At 37.4% G+C, this 20,132-nt stretch overlaps 1 protein-coding gene across 7 annotated transcripts in view; it reads right to left on the bottom strand.

Moving 5' to 3' along the window:
* Positions 1–20,132, bottom strand: part of CHD9 (chromodomain helicase DNA binding protein 9) — a gene marked incomplete at both ends in the record, with an annotated part of 115,757 nt that overhangs the window by 80,256 nt on the left and 15,369 nt on the right. For 5 of the 7 annotated variants that reach the window (XM_084257842.1, XM_084257843.1, XM_084257844.1 and 2 more), the window contains one exon: positions 2,130–2,461. In XM_084257842.1, the coding sequence (XP_084113968.1) occupies positions 2,130–2,461 (332 nt within the window). Of the gene's footprint in view, positions 1–2,129; positions 2,462–3,636; positions 3,667–20,132 lie in introns of those variants that run through there. The other 2 variants (XM_084257847.1, XM_084257848.1) reach the window with 1 other exon arrangement.

Below are 20,132 nucleotides of genomic sequence, written 5' to 3'. Positions count from 1 at the left end.
ATGTGAGTTAAATAAATACCAACTCTCATGACACAGTACCCCTATTTTTTAATGATTTAGTAACTTTTAAAATCTACATTGTCTGTGGTTAAGTCCAGCAAACAATCTCTTCAATGTTATCTGAGAGCAAGCATATGATATTGGCAACAGTCCAATTTTTATAAAACCAATAGAAAAACAAAAATTTTTACCAAAAATGTTTACTATATTATAAAATGCTATTAAAATGATGCAACTAAACTTGGCTTTTTAAATGATGAACAAAAATTAAGAACATGACAAACTCAAAATTATAAAAAGTAATGGCTTATTGGAAAATACAGAATGAAATATTTCAACAGACTGATACACGCACTTTAGATTATATATGAATTTCACTCCCAGCTATGTTTTCTCCTCTAACAGTAATTTTTGTCTTTGTCTAGTAAAGAGGAGCAAGACATTACTATTTTACTCCAATAATTTAAAAATAATATATATGTAAGCTTCAAGTTTACTTACATGCTTACAACTTATAATTCCTCTATCAAAAATTCCTCTATATTCTCAAGTTTTATGTCTAAAAACTATTCAATATCTCACCATGTATATATCTTTGACATCATTCTCATCTATTTTCTGTTTTCTAGAGAACACTGCCTCAAAAATAAGTCCAAAATTGATCAATACTGTGCAATATTAAATTCTTAACAATCTACTTTATCTAACACAAATACAAATATCACAGAATGCAAGAAATCTCAATGTAACTTATCACTACCATATTAATACTTTCCAAAAATCTGTTTGTCAATTGTAAGTTAATTAGTTCTATTTTCTATTATGTACATTGTTTCTTCTTGAACCAGAGTAATTTCTGGTATCTTTTACCTCTAGCAATTCATCCCCCTCCCAAATTTAAATTCACTCTAATTTTTGAAAGTTTCTCTAACAATATCATCTCATTTTATGCATTACTTTTCAAAGCACTTCCAAATAGTATATTACTTTGCTTTGTCTCTGTACAAGTTAAAACTAAATAAAAAAACTTTATATTCATTTTTAATACATTAAAGGGCTAAATATAAAGTTTCCCAAGTTAAAACTGGATATAATAATGGAAAAAATAATTTCATGCCAAAGCTTTCAAACGCAAAAGGAGTAAACTTTAATTTTCAAATTTCATTTGGTCTGCAAATAAAATGCAAAATCATAATATTTTTGTTTGCGCTGCGAATAAATTGGGCTTTCAAGATTGTGTTAATCTAAATCTCTATAATGTATCAATTTTAAAGAAATGAACACTTTCAAAAGGAAATTCTTTCATCTTGTGCTTTTTTGGTGGGGAAAAATGTAGACTAAACACTTTACCTAAAATTACATATAAAGCTTTCAAAAATGACAAAATAGTCCTGCAAAAACAATTCTCAACTATGTTGGCCGTAGGTAACTTTGGCGCTTGCCTGAAACACAAACATACATGTAAAATAAAAAATAACTAATTTTTGAAAATTTCTTACATAAAGTAGTTAAGTAAAAACATCTCGGATTAATGTACTCTTCTAGAACAATTCTTTGTCTATAATGCTCTCTTGGTCATTAATCCTCACTGGGTCTTAAGTAAATCAGGAAGATTATAAGGGAGCAAAATCAGTATAAGAGTTCTTTATTATTGATTTAAATAGTCTTTTATTTAGCCCAAATTGTGGGTGTATAAAAAATACTGTACTTCATGTTTCCAAATTTTATAAAGTGTCCAGTGAAGGACAACTAAGAGGCACAGATATATAAAGAATTTCACTGCGTGTTCTGCAAAGAAAGTGAATTTTCAATTAGAACAGCAATACAGAGGTTTGATTTTGCTTGTATTTTTTCCTTCCTTCCTGCTTTACATATGAACTGTTTCCCTATTTTAAATTGTTTTGACTGATATTAATGTACAAAGTGCTAGTCCACAGAATAACAATTTTTAGTAGATCTTGGAATACTACCCAGTTCATTCAAAAAGGAAATAAGGTATGACTAGTACCTAACAATTTAAAAATCCAAAGTGGTAGTAAACTCATCACACAAATGAAAAAACAGATTAGACAGAGTGCAGTTCAACAAGAAATTCAAAGGAACTGAAACTTAATTCTTAGCCAACTTACCCAATTTTTGTCTTCTCTTTCAACTTAGAGCAAGTTTTTGTTTTTTTACTTTCTTTGTCCTTTGGCTTGGATTTCATCCTTCTACCTTTCTTTTCCTCTTTTCCTTCAACTGAAGCACTAGGAAAGTTTTCAGGGCTCATTACTCGTGGAATATTGCGTTCACCACGCTCCTTTGCTTTTGCTATGGCCTCAGATATTATACGATTAGCCTTTTCTTGCTTGCTTTCTGATTCCACCTTTTTCCTCTGCTTCTTCTCGGACATGATCCTCACCTGGGTATTCTGCAACTTAGTATATGTCCCAGAACCATCACTCTTCTTGGAAGATGGAGGCTAGAGAAACCAAAACAAATTTTTACAACATACAAAAGTACATCTAAAACAATTAACGCAAATATCTCAAAATCTGAAATAAGCTTAAAGAAGTAAAAAACATGGGCAAATATGTGAGTGCTACAAACAACTTTAAAATTAAAATATCTGCTGATCTAGAAATTAGTGTAGGTATAAAATTAAAAGCTCAACTACCGCTTCTCAAAATGAAGGTTAAAGAAGGATAATACAGATCCACTGGATATTTTCATAACATTCTTGATCAGCTGATTCAAGTTTTCTCCTATAAATATAGCTACTTCAAATTTCACCCTGTAAATATTCTATGCATTTGGGGAAGTCTTTTCTTTCCTCTTCACTCCAGAACTCTGAAAATTACTAATAAATTTAAAATAGCAATTTTAATGTAAAAGGACTACAGCTTACAGTTGTTTATGATTTTTAGAAAGATAAAGCCCCTGCTTTACAAGAAGCTAGATCCAGAACCTGAGCCTGAAAAAATTTATATAATTTCAATGTGCAATCTATGCAGCAACATAGCTAGTTAGTAAACAGACATTCCCATAGTTAAAATTAGAGAAAAGTTTTAGTTTTTCCATGAAAGAGTTAAATATGGATTTTTGACCTTTCTATATCATAATTATTTTACTCAAGCAATTCTGGGAAAAAACAAGTTTTATAGTTTTATGTTAAAATTATTAATCTTTTAGCAATATCACAGGAAGCAGATCAACAGCATTTTAAAAAAGAATTTCCCCTTCAAACACGCATTCATCCACATATACTTAGATCACAGTTTTGTTATGTTCTTACCCGTAAACATGCCTCTCACTACAGCAAAGGAAAAAACCACCAGGAATTTCCAAACACATTTTCATGCTGATTCCAGTGTGCTTCACTGGATATCTTTTCTATACCTGCCTCATCAAAGGTTTCATAGCAGTGCTGCAGCACTGGGAAAGGAAGGAGGGTTTAGAATCGCTCACTAAAATGCCACCTTAAGGCCTACAGGCTATAACAAATAACCAAGACTCGAGAAAACAGCAACAAGCTCAAGATGGCGATGCAGTACGACTCCCGCAGCAGCAGCCAGTAATAAGGAAGGTTATTCAATCCCATTAGCCTTTTAGCCCAAAGAACCCCTCCTCCTCCCACTCATTCAGGCTTTCACTTACCCTTCCTCTTGGCCTCTTCACTGAAGACATTTTTGGCGTCAGACAAAGGCTTGCCCTCTGCTTTTTCACCACCCCAGGCAGTGCTCAAGAAAAAAGCATTGAAAGAAGAATCCTAAATGGCCTATTTAGCAAGCTGCAACCAAGAGATGCACAACCTCCACAAATACACATTGTGATTTATCAACACATTTCTGCCTTGGCAAGTTTATATCCACTCTTCATCCTATTTAGATATGAAAAAGGCTGTAAACCCCTCTTAAAAAGCTGAGTTTCCTCAATAGCTGTAAGCAGATAGCCAGATTCCAACAAAGCACAGAAAGAAATGAATGCACAAAGCATCAAAATGCATCAGCATGAATATTAGAGATGTCGTTAAAAATACTGACTCCTTCTGCGGAAGTAGGCCAGCAGATGGTGCTACCAGTTATTATTCCATTAGACTCTGCAATTTAACCCCCAATGGACTGTTCTTTCCTGCATGTAACACTTTAACTCTCACTCTGCCATTTCCTACAGTAAAGTTTTCGAAAGTACACATAAAAGCCTGATTTTTTAAAAGCGTCTGTAAGCTAAAACTGTGGTGAAATGGCTTCATGTAGCTAGTAAGAAACAAAACCCAACCCAGTTTTTACTGGAGAAAAGTATTTTTCTCTGTGATATTGTAAAATATTTAAAATAGAAAGTAAGCTGAAGATGAGTAAAGGGTTAACAACCAGGTCATGCAAATGAACACATAACAAGTGAACTTCTCTTTAAGAAATTAGATAAGGTCTCTTATGATTTGTCTAACAACAAGCTAACTATGTTATTTTTAAAATAGAGAAATGAAGCTATTTTCATTTAAGTTCCAAAAAGAAGCTTAACATTTTAAAGTGAACACGAGTGCTGTCTATAAAGAAATATTAACCATTTAAATTCTTTCCTCTTTCTAAGCCTCGATAAATACACTGACTTTTTTTCTAACATAAACTCATAAATTTTTTCTGAACCCTCACTCCCCAACATTTTAACTCAACCTCTGAGTTTTTCAGATAAATGTTTAGTTTCAGCCCCTTGCTAAAAATAAGTGGCAAACCCAAATGAACTTTATTATCAGTGTAACTTTTCTATAAAATATTGGGACTATTTAGTAAGCAATGTCCTTAAATAGCTAAAGCAAAATCTTCACTGCTTCAAAATTCAAGTTTCCCTGTTTCATTAAAACCATTTTTCAATTGGTTTTGGCAAGTCATGAGAGCTCTAGCAAGGAAACCGATTTTAGGGGTTTTTTTTTTGTTTTTTTTTGTAGGTACCTAAGATCTCATAATGGAGCAACATTATATGAACAGTCCTAGGAAGACAATGTGGACAGCAGGAGAAGAAATAAAAGCAAGGAGGACCACTAACGGTAAGGAAAGGATGACTGACCTGAGAGACGATCTCTGTTTAAATGACAACTACCAGGAGAAGGGCTAATGCTTACCCAACAGCACTAAATGCCAGGCACTGTCCTAAGCATTTAAAGCTAACAATAAATTTTCTTTAATTTCTAAAAAATTTTTGATCTTTTTAATTTTCTTACATCGTTGCTTATTTTTGTACAATATTTGATTTCTCCCTGCAGGCGTAGTCCCCACAAATGGTAATAACAAATTTAATCCCAAATGATACTACGATCATGGTGATATGGGGAGGAGTATCAAATGGGAGAGAGATTCTTAGAGCAGTATTAACAAAATGTGAGAGCAAACAGTTTTTAAAAAATCATGATAACAATAAGAGCTACCACTTACACAGTCCTTCCTATGTACATACCAGGCTCTATTGCTAATATCACAAAAATACTAACTTGATAAATCTGCAAGACAACATGCTGAGGTATGTACTACTGTTTTCATTTTAATGCTAAACAGAGAAATGACTTGGTCAAGATCATACAGCTGGAATGAGTGAGCAGGAATGACAAGGCACAGACTGTTTACATTCATCACTATATCCTGCTTGATACCATTTACAGAGATTAATTTAACATGAAAGAAATTAAGTAATTTTTCCAAAATTGCAGAGATAAATTTAGTTTTTCCCAACGCCCTATCTAAACTGCAAAAACCAGCAAGGTGTGTTTAGGGACTAACCCTAAAATCAGTTTCCTTGCTAGAGCTCTCATGACTTGCCAAAACCAACTGAAAAATGGTATTAATGAAACAGGGAAACTTGAATTTTGAAGCAGTGAAGATTCTGTTTTAGCTATTTAAGGACATTGCTTACTAGATGGTTTCTAGATCAAGCACTGGTACATTAGAAAGCAAAAGAAATAGGAAATCTAGTTGAGAAAGGGTGTGTCTACTACGAGCTCGAAATGGACAGCTCTAGTAAGTGAAAATTTGGGACTGAATACTCAGAGACAGAGGTCAGGGCTGGGATATAAGATGTGGGTTCATCTTAATGACCACAACTCACTGACACTATCCACAGAACCTAGGATGAATTCTAAAATATCTCACTTTTCTTATAGAGATTTTCAATAAATTCTATTACTTGACTCAACATCTCAATTGCTTAATAATAAATCTTACTACACTTGATCTTAGCCAAAAGGCTGAGAAGCGATACTTAATAATAAATCTTAGCAGTAGACAATGACAGAGCATATGTGACCAAATATTTCTTCTACTATTAGGATGCAATATTTTAAAAGTATATTCCCACAGAACACCAACACTGAGGTGTTAAATAACTAAACATTTTTAATGTAGGTGATTTTCCAATTCATACATCCATACGGAAATTCAAAGTGGTAGACTTTTGTCAGTGCTATTGTTGCTCTTGTCTCCCCCCTCTCCCCACCCCATATAAAGAGTCAACAGATTCTGTTCAATCAGCTTCACTGTATTTTGTTTTGTTTTCTTTCTGTCAGTTCTCATAGTTCCTGTGATGCTAATTTCCCAGTTATTGTGACTTGCACAGTGGATCAGGAGACTATCCTTCCTTATCTGTAGGAAATATATATTGAAGTCTTTGGGGGTGACAGAAATTCAGGTTTGCAATCTACTTTCCAATTGTTTACCAAGTACAGCATTTTCTCTGTAGAGAAGTAATATCTTCTCTACAGGGTATTATAGTAAAAATGGATGCCAATGATGAATGACAAAATGTTAGTATACTTAAAATCTTTATTATGTTGCATTTAAAAAATTCATGAGAAAAACATTTATATTTCACTCATGATTGTAAGTTTGCCCTACAAACTTAAATATGTCACTTAAATTAAAAATAAAGGGAAAGGCTTAGCTCTCCAAGAATCTCCAAAAGAAAACACAAATGAAGGGCCTCCCTGGTGACGCAGGGGTTAAAGTCTCAGCATTATCAAGCTATCACCAACTCCTGAGGCAAGAGTTCCATCCCCAGCCAGGGAGGTGACCCACACAGCACAGCAGACCTCTCCTGTTTTGCCTGCTGCTCCCCTCGGCAGTGGATTTCAGTGGATCTGCCTGTTCTGCTCCCTGCTCTGTCTCTGTTGAGTCCTCTTACCCCTCACACCTCTGGCCTGCACCCCAGTTTTTCTATGAATAAATAAATAACTCTTTTTAAAAAACCATGAAAGAGAAAGAAACATTAGAAAGTGAGTTTTGTCTGAGTAGAAAATTTAAAGCTCTTTCCAAATAACAATTCAAAATAGGACACCACCAATAAAAAGATCAGAAGACTGCACATAAATGTAACATTGGCAAATAATGTAGACTTTCCACATTACATATTCTAAATGCTACTGAAGGGGAACAAACTTTTAAAAAAAGACTTCTTAAATATGTTAATTCATAAACCATCTTCCTTCCCAGAAGTTTCCACAACTGGTGGATTTTCTTATTTGATTTCACAATATTCCCAAGTGGTTAAAAACAAAAATCAAATATATTTCTAACTCTGCAGATGAAAGGTAGCTAGAACAGGTTACCCGTCTGCCACACTGAAACAACAGTGGCGTTCAGCTCTTCAAAAAACATCATGTTGTCAAGGACTGTGCTCGCCTGATATCCCCACATGGGTGACTGTGTCTCCCGAGCTCGTAACTCATACATTTAGGACGACTTGTCAGGAGTCAGCAGCCTTTCCAAAGCGGTACATCAAGCTGCCATCATCCAGTTTTCCCGAGGCGAAGAGAGACTGGAGCCTGGTACTGGCAATCTGGCCAGACCCCTAGGTGACAGACTCTCTGATGGCCTTGATGAAGAGGGCAACAGTGTAAGCGACCTCGCCAACTACTGCGTAATGGGCTTGATGACACCAGCCACCATGCTCTCAATTCTTTTGGCAAAGTTTCTCACTGCATTAATAAAATACAGATGAAGAAACCTCTTTCAAGTCTTTTAAAGGAGACACTGAGAATTGGCTCTGTTGACAAACATTTGTTTTTGTATACAACACATTGAGAAAAATCAATTAATTTGAAGAATTCTGAGAATCTCTAAAAAACAATGAACACTCAAGTGATTATTCACATAAACATAAATGATGTTAAGGGGAGGTTAGTGTAAACAAATTTGCAGTAAGGCATTTAAACCTGACATACAGCTTAAGGCGAAAGAAAATCTAATGTCATCAAATGCTGAAAAGTTAAGAGCATTCTAGAAATCACCAAGTACACTAGTTTCACCAGGTTAAAAATTTACCTTGCAGACAATAGAAGTAGTAATGAGAGAAAGAGCACCTCTGGATGCAATTCTGACCACAAGAAAAAAATCATTTGTGGAAGTAGAAGTGATGAGAAGCAAGTGAGAGCAACGCATGGCCTGCTGGTGTGAGGAAAGGCTCGGCATGGCAGCGTGTCGCCATCTTTATAAAAGGAAGCCCTTCCACAGGTAAAGGAGAAAAGGGAGCATCATCACATGACCTGGCACTAGAAAGGACAGATCAATAGGGCCAGGAAATGTAGTTCAGCAAAGCCAGTACTCAAAAATAAAATCCCAATAACACAATCAGAAATGACTCTGAGGAAAAAGATGGTGTATCCAAAAAACATCGGTTGCAGCTACACTGATTTCAAAAAGCAGAGCACAAAAGATCGAGTGAGGAACAATCTGGAGGCATTGATCTGTAGAATCGTGTTGAAGTCCACAATGATATAAAGTTTGATAAAATGAGTAAGGGCAATAAAAAAAATATTCCAATGACTGCTTTACACAAGCGGGGCTGGGAGGATGCGAGGGCACAGTGAGGGTGGGAGAGGTAGGTGAAGAAGGAAGATGGAAAGATGAACAGAGAACATGACTCCAACTATCACTATATTTATTTCCATAATGTTCCGAAGAGAATCAGATTTAGGTAGCATGGGTATTACTCCAATACTGGGCTGCAACCTGGCTGTCATGCAGAATTTCTTTTTAAAATAAGAAGAGGCAGGGGCCTCCCTGGTGGCGCAAGGGGTTAAGCACAGCACTATGAAGCAATCCGCAGCCTCTGCAGCACGAGTTCGATCCCTGGCCGGCCAGGGAGCTACCCACATGGCGCGGCAGACCTTTCCTGTCTCGCCCGCTGCTCCCCTCAGCAGTGTATTTCGTCAGTCTGCCTGTTCTGTTCCCCACTCTCTCGCTCCGGTGGATCCCCTCACCCCCCACATCTCTGGCCTGTGCCCCAGGTCTTGTAGGCATGAATAAATAAATCTTTAAAAAAAAAAAAAAAAAAAAGAGGCAGACTGTTCCCTCTCAGCACTGGGTGCCCGCTGCTGTGCTCACTCCTCTTTTCCTCCACTGTGAACCAACTCTGGCACCAGCCCACACTATGGGTTCTGGAGACCTAAAAAAGCCCGACAGGCCTGCAGGTGCTCAACATTTATTTACCAGGCAGACAACAGTCCATAGAGGAGTGTGTATCATCACGAGGATGTGGCAATATCCGAAGCAGTTTCCAGCCCACCACCTCCTGACCTGTACCCAGCCCTCCGCTGGCACAATCACATCATGTCTTTTGAAAGCAAACAGCAAGTCTCTCACAGGAGATGAACACCTTGCACAGCATGAGTCAAAGAAAACCAAAAAAACCTGCACTTGTTGCCAAGTCTCCATCTTATTAGATGTGAAACCTTGGGTTGAGATAGAAAAGGCAAAATTAGAGGGATGAGTCAAATACATTCAAGCACAGGGCTTGGTTTGGGGCTCTTCTAACCTTGTTCTGGTGGGGTATGGAACAAGAAACTTCAAACACAGTGTGTGGCTAAAGACAATAGAGCTGAAACAGCTGCTGGAGAAGATCAGGGTCTTTAAACAAGAGCTTGAACAAGAACAAATAGAAGGCAAACCTAAGTCTGTCCTTCCAAAATTGATTAAACAGATTCTGTTATAGAGCAACCCCGATATTAAACGGGTTTCTGGCTGTGGGTCCTCACCCGCGCGCTTTAAAGGGACTTATGAATACTCTACTACAGACACACACAAAAGGTTAATAAAAGATTTACAAGAGAAAAAGAAATAAGGACAATGTACAACTCAGGGAGAAAATAGGGAAATAAAGTCTTTAATGCGTCCTACCCGATCCGACGACCTGGAAACCCAAAGTCACTCCCAGAGCTGGCCGGACTGGACGCTGTGAGCTGGCGGAGAGCCAAAATGGAGAGAGCCCCCAAAGCCCACGTGTCTGCCTTTTGTATCCACCTGGCTGCTTAACCCCACCCTCAGGTCCCAGCCACCTTCCCTTTGGTGGTGATGGGATTTGGAGTTCCCAGTGTCTTTGGCTTTGACCTGGGGTGGGGGTGAAGTCCACAAAGCCTATATGGAATTTGCTTTGGGACATCCTTTTCCCCCTAACAATTCTACTTTCTCTGCTTGCATGAAACCCCTCCAAATTAATCTTTTCAGGTTAAATTTATGAACTGGCGCCATCTGATCAATCTCCTGGGTTCCTACTGGTCTTTAAATTCAGCTTAAAAAAATATTGCACCAGCAACCCTGCTGTAAGTTCTTAATTAACTTCCTCTTAGATTATACCCAAAATATAGATTTAAAAAAAAAGTGTGAGCCTGATTTTATAAGTGGGCATGCTTGCAACTGCACATGTGAAGGCACACATACAGACCAACTACTTCAGTGAAAAATAAATGACACACGCCCTAACAGTGGTTCATGTGGAAAAGACAAGGGAATTTTAGCTCACTGTGAAGTGAGTATGTGATATACTGCGCTTGCCAAAACAGCAAATGCAGTTTTAGACTACAAGAACAGAAATACGGTATATAGAACAAGGGACGTGATAATTCCACTATACTCTAAATCACAGCAAGCCACTTACACTCTAAGTCTGTTCCAGATTTAAGAAGAACACAAACTAGATCACTTATTCACTACATATTATCAGAGTATGTACTATCTGCCAGACATTGTTATAAGTGCTGGGAATAAAACAGTAAACAAGACAGAAGTTCCTGCTCTAATGTAGCTAACATTTTCAGAGAGGAAGATAAGCAAGTAGGAAAAACCTCAGGGAAGAGTAAAAGCTATGCAGAGAATAAAAACAGAATGACCATTTTAGAATGGACTCAGTGAAGATCTGAGTGAGAAGGCCATTTATACTGAAATCTGTCTGAATGCAAAGAAAGAGCTAACCAAGCAGAGATAGGGGGAGAGGAATAAAAAATTATCTTAAGCAGGCTTGTGAAATGAGCTACAAAGCAAAGTAACCAAAGTACAGGTTTTATTATGTTAATAAGTTTCCCTATTGGCTAACATTTGCACTAGCTATATACTACATTTCCTAAATGCTTCATCTGGAATGGGTCCCATGGAAGCGAGTTCTTCAATTCCTCTTCAGATCTGATCTATTCAGGTCCCATATCTTTCAGCTGATTCTTTCTAGTAATAGGCCATCATTATTTTTGATAGTCTGTTTAAGACAGTGTTTGTGAACAGTGAGCTGAAATATCATTATGAGCCATCAATTTAGTAGATAACCATTAACATTCTTTATGTATGAAGTAGACCAGTGTTTTATGAAACATTGGTTGTATCTTAACAAACACACACCTACCCGTATGTTCACATATTTAAAAGCTGACACTTAAATAGTGGATCTCAGACAAAAGAAAATTGACAAACACTGTTCTAAGGCGGCAATGAATGCTTCCATTTCATTCATAGAAGAGCCGAAAGGCAATTCAACTCACACTATTATTGTAGTCTAGTCTATTTTGAAGCTTTTGACAAATAGATGATCATAGAATCAAAGAAAAAAATCCCAAACTTACAGGGCCTCCCTGGCGGTCAAGGGGTTAAGCACCGCACTAGGAACCAATCCACAGCCTCTGCAGCACAACTTCCATCCCCAGCAGGCCAGGGAGCAAACCACATGGCCTCTCCTGTCTCGCCCGCTGCTCCCCTCAGCAATGTATTTCAGTCAGTTTGCCTGTTCTGTTCCCCACTCTGTCTCTGGTGAATCCTCTCACCCCCACCCCCCCCATCTCTGGCCTGTACCCCAGCTCTTGTATGCATAAATAAATAAATCTAAAAAAAAAACAAAAACCCCAAACTTATACCAGGAAGCAAGGCAGAGACTGGGTCCATGTATACCTGAAGTTCAAGAAATCATGTTACACAGAATGAAAAACACTTGATGGATGAATGAAGGTTGTGTAAGGGTTGCATAAAGTCCCAAAGGGCTATATATTTTTCTAAAAGTCTGTATACTTTCATAGCAAACAATTTGGCCTTGCCTTAACAGAGCTTTGGCCTTTGCCCTTAACTTCTGGGAGGTAACCAATGTCATACCTGATAGGAGTGATGTTATATAGCAGGGGCTGGCCACCTCAGATGTTAGGCAGGAGCTGTTCACACCATGTGGTCTAAATCACAATCATGTGGTTTTGGATGGGAGCTATATAGTATCTGGCATTCATCAACCTAGAGGCTGAGATCAATCATTTCGGCTATCAATTAATCAATCATGTCTATGTAATGGGGTTCAATGAAAACCCTGACACAGAAGCGCAGGTGAGCTCTCCTGGTTGGCAAAACTCCATACATTGTCACACATCACTGGAATTTGACTCCACAAGAACTTTGTGTTCAAAACCATCTAAGGTTGCACCCTATGTGTTACTTCCTTAAGCTAATTTTAGCCTGTAACCATGAATATAATAGTCTTCAGGGAGTTATGCTAGTTCTTCTGGTACATTATTGAAACCAAGGGTGGTTTTAGGAACCTCCAGAATTTACAGTTGATGTCAGAAATGAAGACAGTCTTGGGACTGTACTAACTCTGCAGTTTGGCTAACTCCGAAGAATATTCTTCAATGAAAAAAAAGTTTTATAGGAAAATAAAGATAACTGTTCTGAAAACAATCTTTAAATATTAGCTCCAATTAAGACTTTCAAATTTTTGTAAGACTTGCAAAAAAACAAAAAACAAAAAAACAAGAAACTAGGATTGTCAATGACTCTATTCTACCAAAAGTCTTATCTACAGGAAATCTGGACTGAGAAAATCGCTTCCCTAAATAATCCTATGCTAAAGTATTAAAAAAAAAAAAATCTGTATACAGTAAAATATCCATGAGACAAGAAACAGGGAAAAGATACTCTGGATTGCTCTGTGTTATTATTTTTAAAATTGCATATGAATCTGCCATTATCTCAAAATAGAAATCTTAATTTAAAAAAGAAGAGTGTTTAGTCCTTTCCCTGAACTCAGAGGCACTTTCATCCTGACCTTGAAAAAACAAGCTGCGAGGATTCTACAGCAGAAAGGAAATGGGTTCAGCCAACAGCCCTGGGACTCTAGCAGAGGACCCTGAACCTCGGATGAGAGTACAGCTCCTGTGGACACCTTGGTCTGTGAGACCCTGTACAGAGAGCCCAGTTAAGCTGTGCCCAGACACTTGACCCAATGAAATCAGATACTAAATGGGCTATTTCAAGCCACTACATGTGTGGCCAATTTGTTAGTATGCAGCATAAGAAAATGAATGCATTTTCTTACCCTGTGACTGAACAATTCCACTTCGAATACATACTCAACACGAAGTTCACTAACCAGCAAAACTAACCTCTGAGGCTGTAAGCCAGAACAGGGTACCCTTGTGGTGATGGCAGTTAGTAACTGGTAGGAGGCCCAAGGAGTTTTCCAGGATTGTGAGAATGTTCTACTACTTGATCTGGGTATTGGTTTGGTAGATGATATTTCTCTGTGAAAATTTATCAAACTGTTCACTGATAAATTAATTTGTGTACGTTTCTGTACTTATGTTGTACTTCAATAAAATGAACATTAAACAATTACAACTCTCAAGCTAAAATCTATTGTTACATCTTATTATTATCCTTACTCTGAGTAACCAGTTATTATATCCAAATATTTAAGGGCTAGACCAACTGTTCTAATGCAATACGGTTGTTATACTAAAAGAAAGATTTTCTTTACTGCGTGGTATTTCAGGTGTTTTTCATTCAGAAAGAAAGCAGTAAAAGATAAATACAAAATTATATACTTTCTCCAATACCAGAAGAAATCCATAAAACCTTGAAAAGGGGCTGAGTGTTATTTTAACCAATGTTATTAGTGGTAGGGAGAAGCTGGAGTTAGAGGAAGTTTTTTAAAACTCATAATCAAAAAGTGACAAAGAGAAAACTGATACAGAATGTTAAGTCTCTACTCATTTTTGGTCTTTATGTTTCTGAATAACAGAGAATTGTATTTTCAATTCCAAAAGCACCTGTTTTACTTTATGGTCCAGCAATGTTGAACGACTTTCAGTTTTGAAAAAATTATTATTTCACTAATGTTGAATTTACTGTTTGAGGTATCTGGAGTAATCTTTCTCCAAAAGATTGCCTAGTAAACATCTATCCAAATCTCAGTTTGGGTATCACTTCTTGTTTACTATGTAACTTCATTGGCATACTTGCCATAGAACATTACAGTCATTTATAAACAAAGGTCATACTCAATTTGTATCTCTAAAACCTAGCAGTGTTTGGCACAATTTCATCATCTGTATGTTGAGATGATGGTATCTAACCTTACAGGACTGCTACGGATTTAAATGAGATAATTCAATAAAGAATCTTAGAACAGTATTTGATATATGATAAACACTCAGTAAATGTTAGTGATAATTATTGTGATAAAGTGTTTCTTATGTAAAGAAGTCTTAAAACTACAAAATATGAAAACAAATATTCCAATTTAAAAAATTGATGGAAGATTTGAACGGATACTTTACCAAAGATGATTCATAGATGGCAAAGAAATCCAAGAAAGGATGCATTATTAAATATTAGGAAAATGCAAATTCAAACCACAATGAGCTACCACTACACATTTAGTTGAATGGTTAAGAAACTAAAATACTAAATGGTAGAAAGGAAATAGAGCAAGTAAAATTCAATAAACTGCTGTTGGGACTGAAAATGGTTCTGCAATTCTGACAAAGTCTTAGAAAGTAAAGCATACATTTAATACATGACCCTCAGCAATCCCACCTTGACATATTTACTCAAGAGAAATGAAAACATATGGTAACACAAAATCCTGTACACAAATGTTTACAGAGGATTTATTCATAATTTACAAAACCTGGAAACAACTCAAGTGTTCTTTGGTGAATTCAAAAACAATCTGGTACATTCATATGATGGAATGCTACTCAGTAACCTGAAGGAGCACACGACTGATATGTGCAACAGAAATGCACTACGTTAAGGGGTAGAAGACCGATGAATAAAGCAACAGATTGCATGTCATTTACCTAGCAGCATTCTCAAAAATGCAAAGCTACAAGGAAAGGAAAGTAATCACCGGTTACCAAGGGCCAGGGCTTGGGGGGAAGGCTGACTACAAAGAAGTGTTAAGAGAATGTTTTGGGGGCTCTCACACTATTCTGCATTTTGTTTGTGGTGTGGCTATACGATCTGCCAATTTGTAAAAAATCATAGAACTGTACGCCAAAAAGGATGAATTTTACTGGATGTAAATGATCTCAATAAACCTGTATTTAAAAACGATTAATGTTCTTTTTTTTTAGATTAATGTTCTTAAGGCCTCAATCGCTATATAAAGAAGCTAATATCACTAGGCTTCTAAATCTTGTTAATGTCTTTATGTTCCTGCCACCTAATTCTAGAAGCTGTCCTTAAGTCTTGCCCTATGATTGCTCCCTAAGTCTCCAGATAGTCTCCAGATTTCTAGATGCTATTTTCTCACTCAGCTGCTTTTAGGAATGCAGGTTATATGTGGCTGGACCTCTATAACCCTACACAATTGTCTAATTACACATCTTTTTATAATTTGCTGCTGGGTTTTCCAATTCCCACCCCATCCCATCTCTTCCACCCCTAACACAATACCACAAACCACACACATATGCACATGCATGTGCACACACATGTACAAGCATGCAGACACACACACCTCTTTTCCAGGTCTTAGCTATGTTAGAAATATTGACTTTTTCCCTGTCCTGACTGTGTGAAAGACCAACAGACTCCTCACAAAAGAAGATAGGCAGTTTTGGCCAATAAGCCTTCCCCCGCACACACACAAAACGCTCGATATCACTATCCATTAGGAAAATACAAACTAGGTCTCTAATGAGATACCAATCAAGTGGGTACAATTAAAGACTGACGAGACTAAGGACTGAAGAGGGGAGCACCAGACCTCTCATACTCATCTAGTAGGAATATAAAATGGCACAGCTGCTTTTGAAAACACACAATTTGCTATAAGTTAAACATACACACAGGCACATCTGACCCAGCAGTCTCATTCCTTTGTTTTAGCCAAAAGAAATTAAAACAGATACACCCAAAAGACTGAATTCAAATATTCAAAGAAGTCTCATTCATAATAGTCAAAAACTACCAATGTGGTATACCTATAGGTGTGGAGTGTTAATGAGCCATTAAAAGAAGCAAACTACGGATTCACAAAAGCATTACACTGAGTAAAAGAAACGAGACTCAAAGATTACTACATACCACATGGCATTCTCAAAAAAGCAAAAATTGAAGGACAAAAATCAGTGGTTTCTAGCAGTTAGTGGTTGGGGGAAGCGGGAGGCCAGGGAACAGTATGGGAAGGCTCTATATCTTGATGAGTGGCACTAGTATGTATTTATCAGAATCGTGTACTATAGAGTGACTTTTTAATTTGTTTAAATTACATCTCAAAAAAACCCTGATGCATGAAATAACATAGATATCTCAACAATATTATGGCGAGTGAAAAGAGCCAGATATAAAAGCGTACATTATATGAGTCTATTTATATGGAATCTAAAACAGACAAAACTAATCTATAGAAACAGAAATTAGATCACTGATTGCCTGGGGCCAGGGACGGGAGGATGACTGTCTGCAGAGGGAAACAAGGAAGCTTTCCGGGGTTATGGAAATGTTCTCTATCTTGACAGTGGTAACAATTACACTGATGTATACATTTTATCCAAACTCATCAAATTATTCTGAAAATAGGTATATTTCATTGCATGTAAATTATGCCTAAATGAAACTAAATTTAAAATGTCCTTGTCAGGTAAGCATAAATGTAACAGATTAACTTTACTGACTTATTTATTTAGTAATACCTGTTTTTGTTAGTTTTAATTATTTCACTACAAACTATACTTAGATTATATTATCATAATTTCTATAAATTTATGCTAGTCTATTTCCTTGTTGTAGAAAAACCAATTTAGAAAATATTTAAGAATATATTATATACAGGTATATGCCCTATAATAATCATTTTGGGGGACAGATAATATGACTGAATGCTGTCCCCAAACTGGTTGATATTTTTATTGTAAAGATTATATATATATATACACACTATATATATATATATACACACACACACACACACATATTATATTTAATGTATCAGAGAAGAAAGCAAGACAATAATCAGAGCAGCTAAATCAGCATGAACCACAGATGACAAAGGAGACTTAGACTTCATCTAGGAGTAGGTTTATTTTTATAATGAAGAGATAATAAGAAGATATTCAAGAGTGTAAGCTAAGAATAAGCAAAGTCATAACAAATGAAGTAAGATTTGTATAAAGAAGCATTTTACAAGCTATATTCCAAGAAAGTGTGAGGTGCCAAGGCATACTAATGTAAGATTTGGAGATGCTGCTTTGCATTTTCCCCTTCATGGAACAATATAAAGTATCATTTATTAAATGATAAGGCTGGGGCCTCCCCGGTGGCGCAGTGGTTGAGCGCTGGGTTGCGAAGCTGCCCGCAGCCTCTGCGGCACCGGTTCGATCCCCGACTGCTCCCCGGCCACCGGAGTAGGGTCCACATGGCGCACAGACCTCTCCTGCCACCCGCTGCTCCCCTCACAGCGCACTTCGGTCCTTCTGCCTGCTCTGCTCCCCGCTCTGGCTCTGGTGAATTCTCTCACCCTCCCGCGCTTCTGACTGTATCCAGTGCCTATATAAATAAATAAATAAATCTTCAAATCCTTAAAAAAAAAAAAAATCAATGATAAGTCTGAAAAGTCCATAGACAACTAAGTCATAACTGAACTTGAATGGACTGGCTGGGGCAAAATTATGAAAACCCTTTCATTCTCAGCATAGACAACTCTTTTGTAGCTTTTAAAGGTTATTTTTTAAAGCACAAAATGTTTTAAGGATTTGAAAGAGATTAAGTTTGCTCCTACTCATCTCTACCCCCCCAGATAAAAATTCATATTATAAACTGGTGTAATCTTCAGCAGCAATAAAGGGATTCAATCATTAATTTATCCTTCCATGTTGCAAGGAGGCCTAAAACAACTTTGGAGAAGAATGTGTCCAAAAAGTCTGTTGATTCTTCTATGTGTGTGTGTGTGTGTGTGTGTGTGTGTGTTACATACACGCACACACAGGGAAGAAAGGGGTATAAAATCACAGTTCAATCTGGTGCTTTGAGACTAGGCAAAAGTACTTTAAATAAGAAAATGAGGAATGAGGGCCTCCCCGGTGGTGCAGCAGTTGAGCGCTGGGTTGCCAGGCTGCCCGCAGCCTCTACAGTGCCGGTTCGATCCCGGACCACCGGGTGAGGGTCCCACATGGCGCGCAGACCTCTCCTGCCGCCCGCTGCTCCCCTCAGCAGTGTATTTTGTCAGTCTGTCTGTTCTGCTCCCCGCTCTGGCTCTGGTGAATTCCCTCACCCTCCAGCGCTTCTGACTGTACCCAGCGCTTGCATAAATAAATAAATAAATAAATAAATAAATCTTTTAAAAAATAAATAGTTCTCCTATTATCCCATAAGACATGAAATAAAGTACAACATATTCAACTGTACTGTATTCTGACAAAAGGACAAAAACTGTAAAGGTATTTTGCTAATTGCTCAGTTTAATGCAATCATTTAGGATGACCTATTAAAAATTTTAAAAAAAGTAAACATTGGCATTAACAATGACCTCAAACTACAGACTAGTATCTTTTATTCAGTACAGACATATATATCCTCAAAACATGACAACAAATGAAAATACATACATCATGAACAAACTGGATTTATCATAGAAATGCAAGGTTAGAGAAACAAATAAAAAGCATTCAGACTGAAAAGCAAGAAGCAAAGCTATATATGCAAAAGACATGAACTTTTACATTAAAAAAAAGCCTAAGAAAATATTTAAAATTGCACTAAATCTATAAAGAGTTCCTACAACTCAAATAAAATTACAACCCAAATTTTATTTATTTATTTATTTGTTTGTTTGTTTGTTTGTTTGTTTTGTTTATACATGCACTGGCTACAGTCAGAAGCGCAGGAGGGTGAGAGAATTCACCAGAGCCAGAGCGGGGAGCAGAGCAGGCAGAAGGACCGAAGGACACTGCTGAGGGGAGCAGCGGGCGGCAGGAGAGGTCTGCGCGCCATGTGGGACCCTCCTCCGGTGGCCGGGGAGCAGCCGGGGATTGAACCAGCGCCGCAGAGGCCGCGGGCAGCTTCGCAACCCAGGGCTCTACCACTGCACCACCGGGGAGGCCCACAACCCAAATTTTAAATAGGCAAAAGATCTGAACAGGTACTTCTCCAAAAGAAGATACACAAACGGCAGATAAACCCATGAAAAGATGCTCAACATCAGCCCACCAAGGAGTCAGGCCAAATACAAATCAAAATCACAACGCAGTACCACTCACTCCTCAACCATCAGGATGGCCATCGTCAGACAGGCAGGTAATAACAAATGTTGACAAGTATGGAGAAACTGGGACCCTTACTCTGCTGGTGGGAAAGTAAAATGGAACACCTGCACTGGAAAACGGACTGACAGTTACTAAAAGGTTAAATATGGAATTATCATACAACCCAGCAACACCATTTCTAGGTATATATCCAAGAAAAATGGAAACCTGTATGTGAACATGTGTAGTACCATTCTTCATAACAGAGGAAAAGTATGAACAACCCAATAGTCATCACTGAGGGATGGACGAACAAATTGTTGGATATACACATGGCAACAAAAGCAAAGATAGGCCAATACATACTATAACATATATGAACCTTGAAAACCTGCTAAAT

The sequence above is a fragment of the Talpa europaea genome, assembly GCF_964194135.1.
Source record: "Talpa europaea genome assembly, chromosome: 16".
Taxonomy (NCBI): domain Eukaryota; kingdom Metazoa; phylum Chordata; class Mammalia; order Eulipotyphla; family Talpidae; genus Talpa; species Talpa europaea.
The sequence above is the reverse complement of the archived record's forward strand: the minus strand, read 5'-3'. Positions and strand labels throughout refer to the sequence as shown.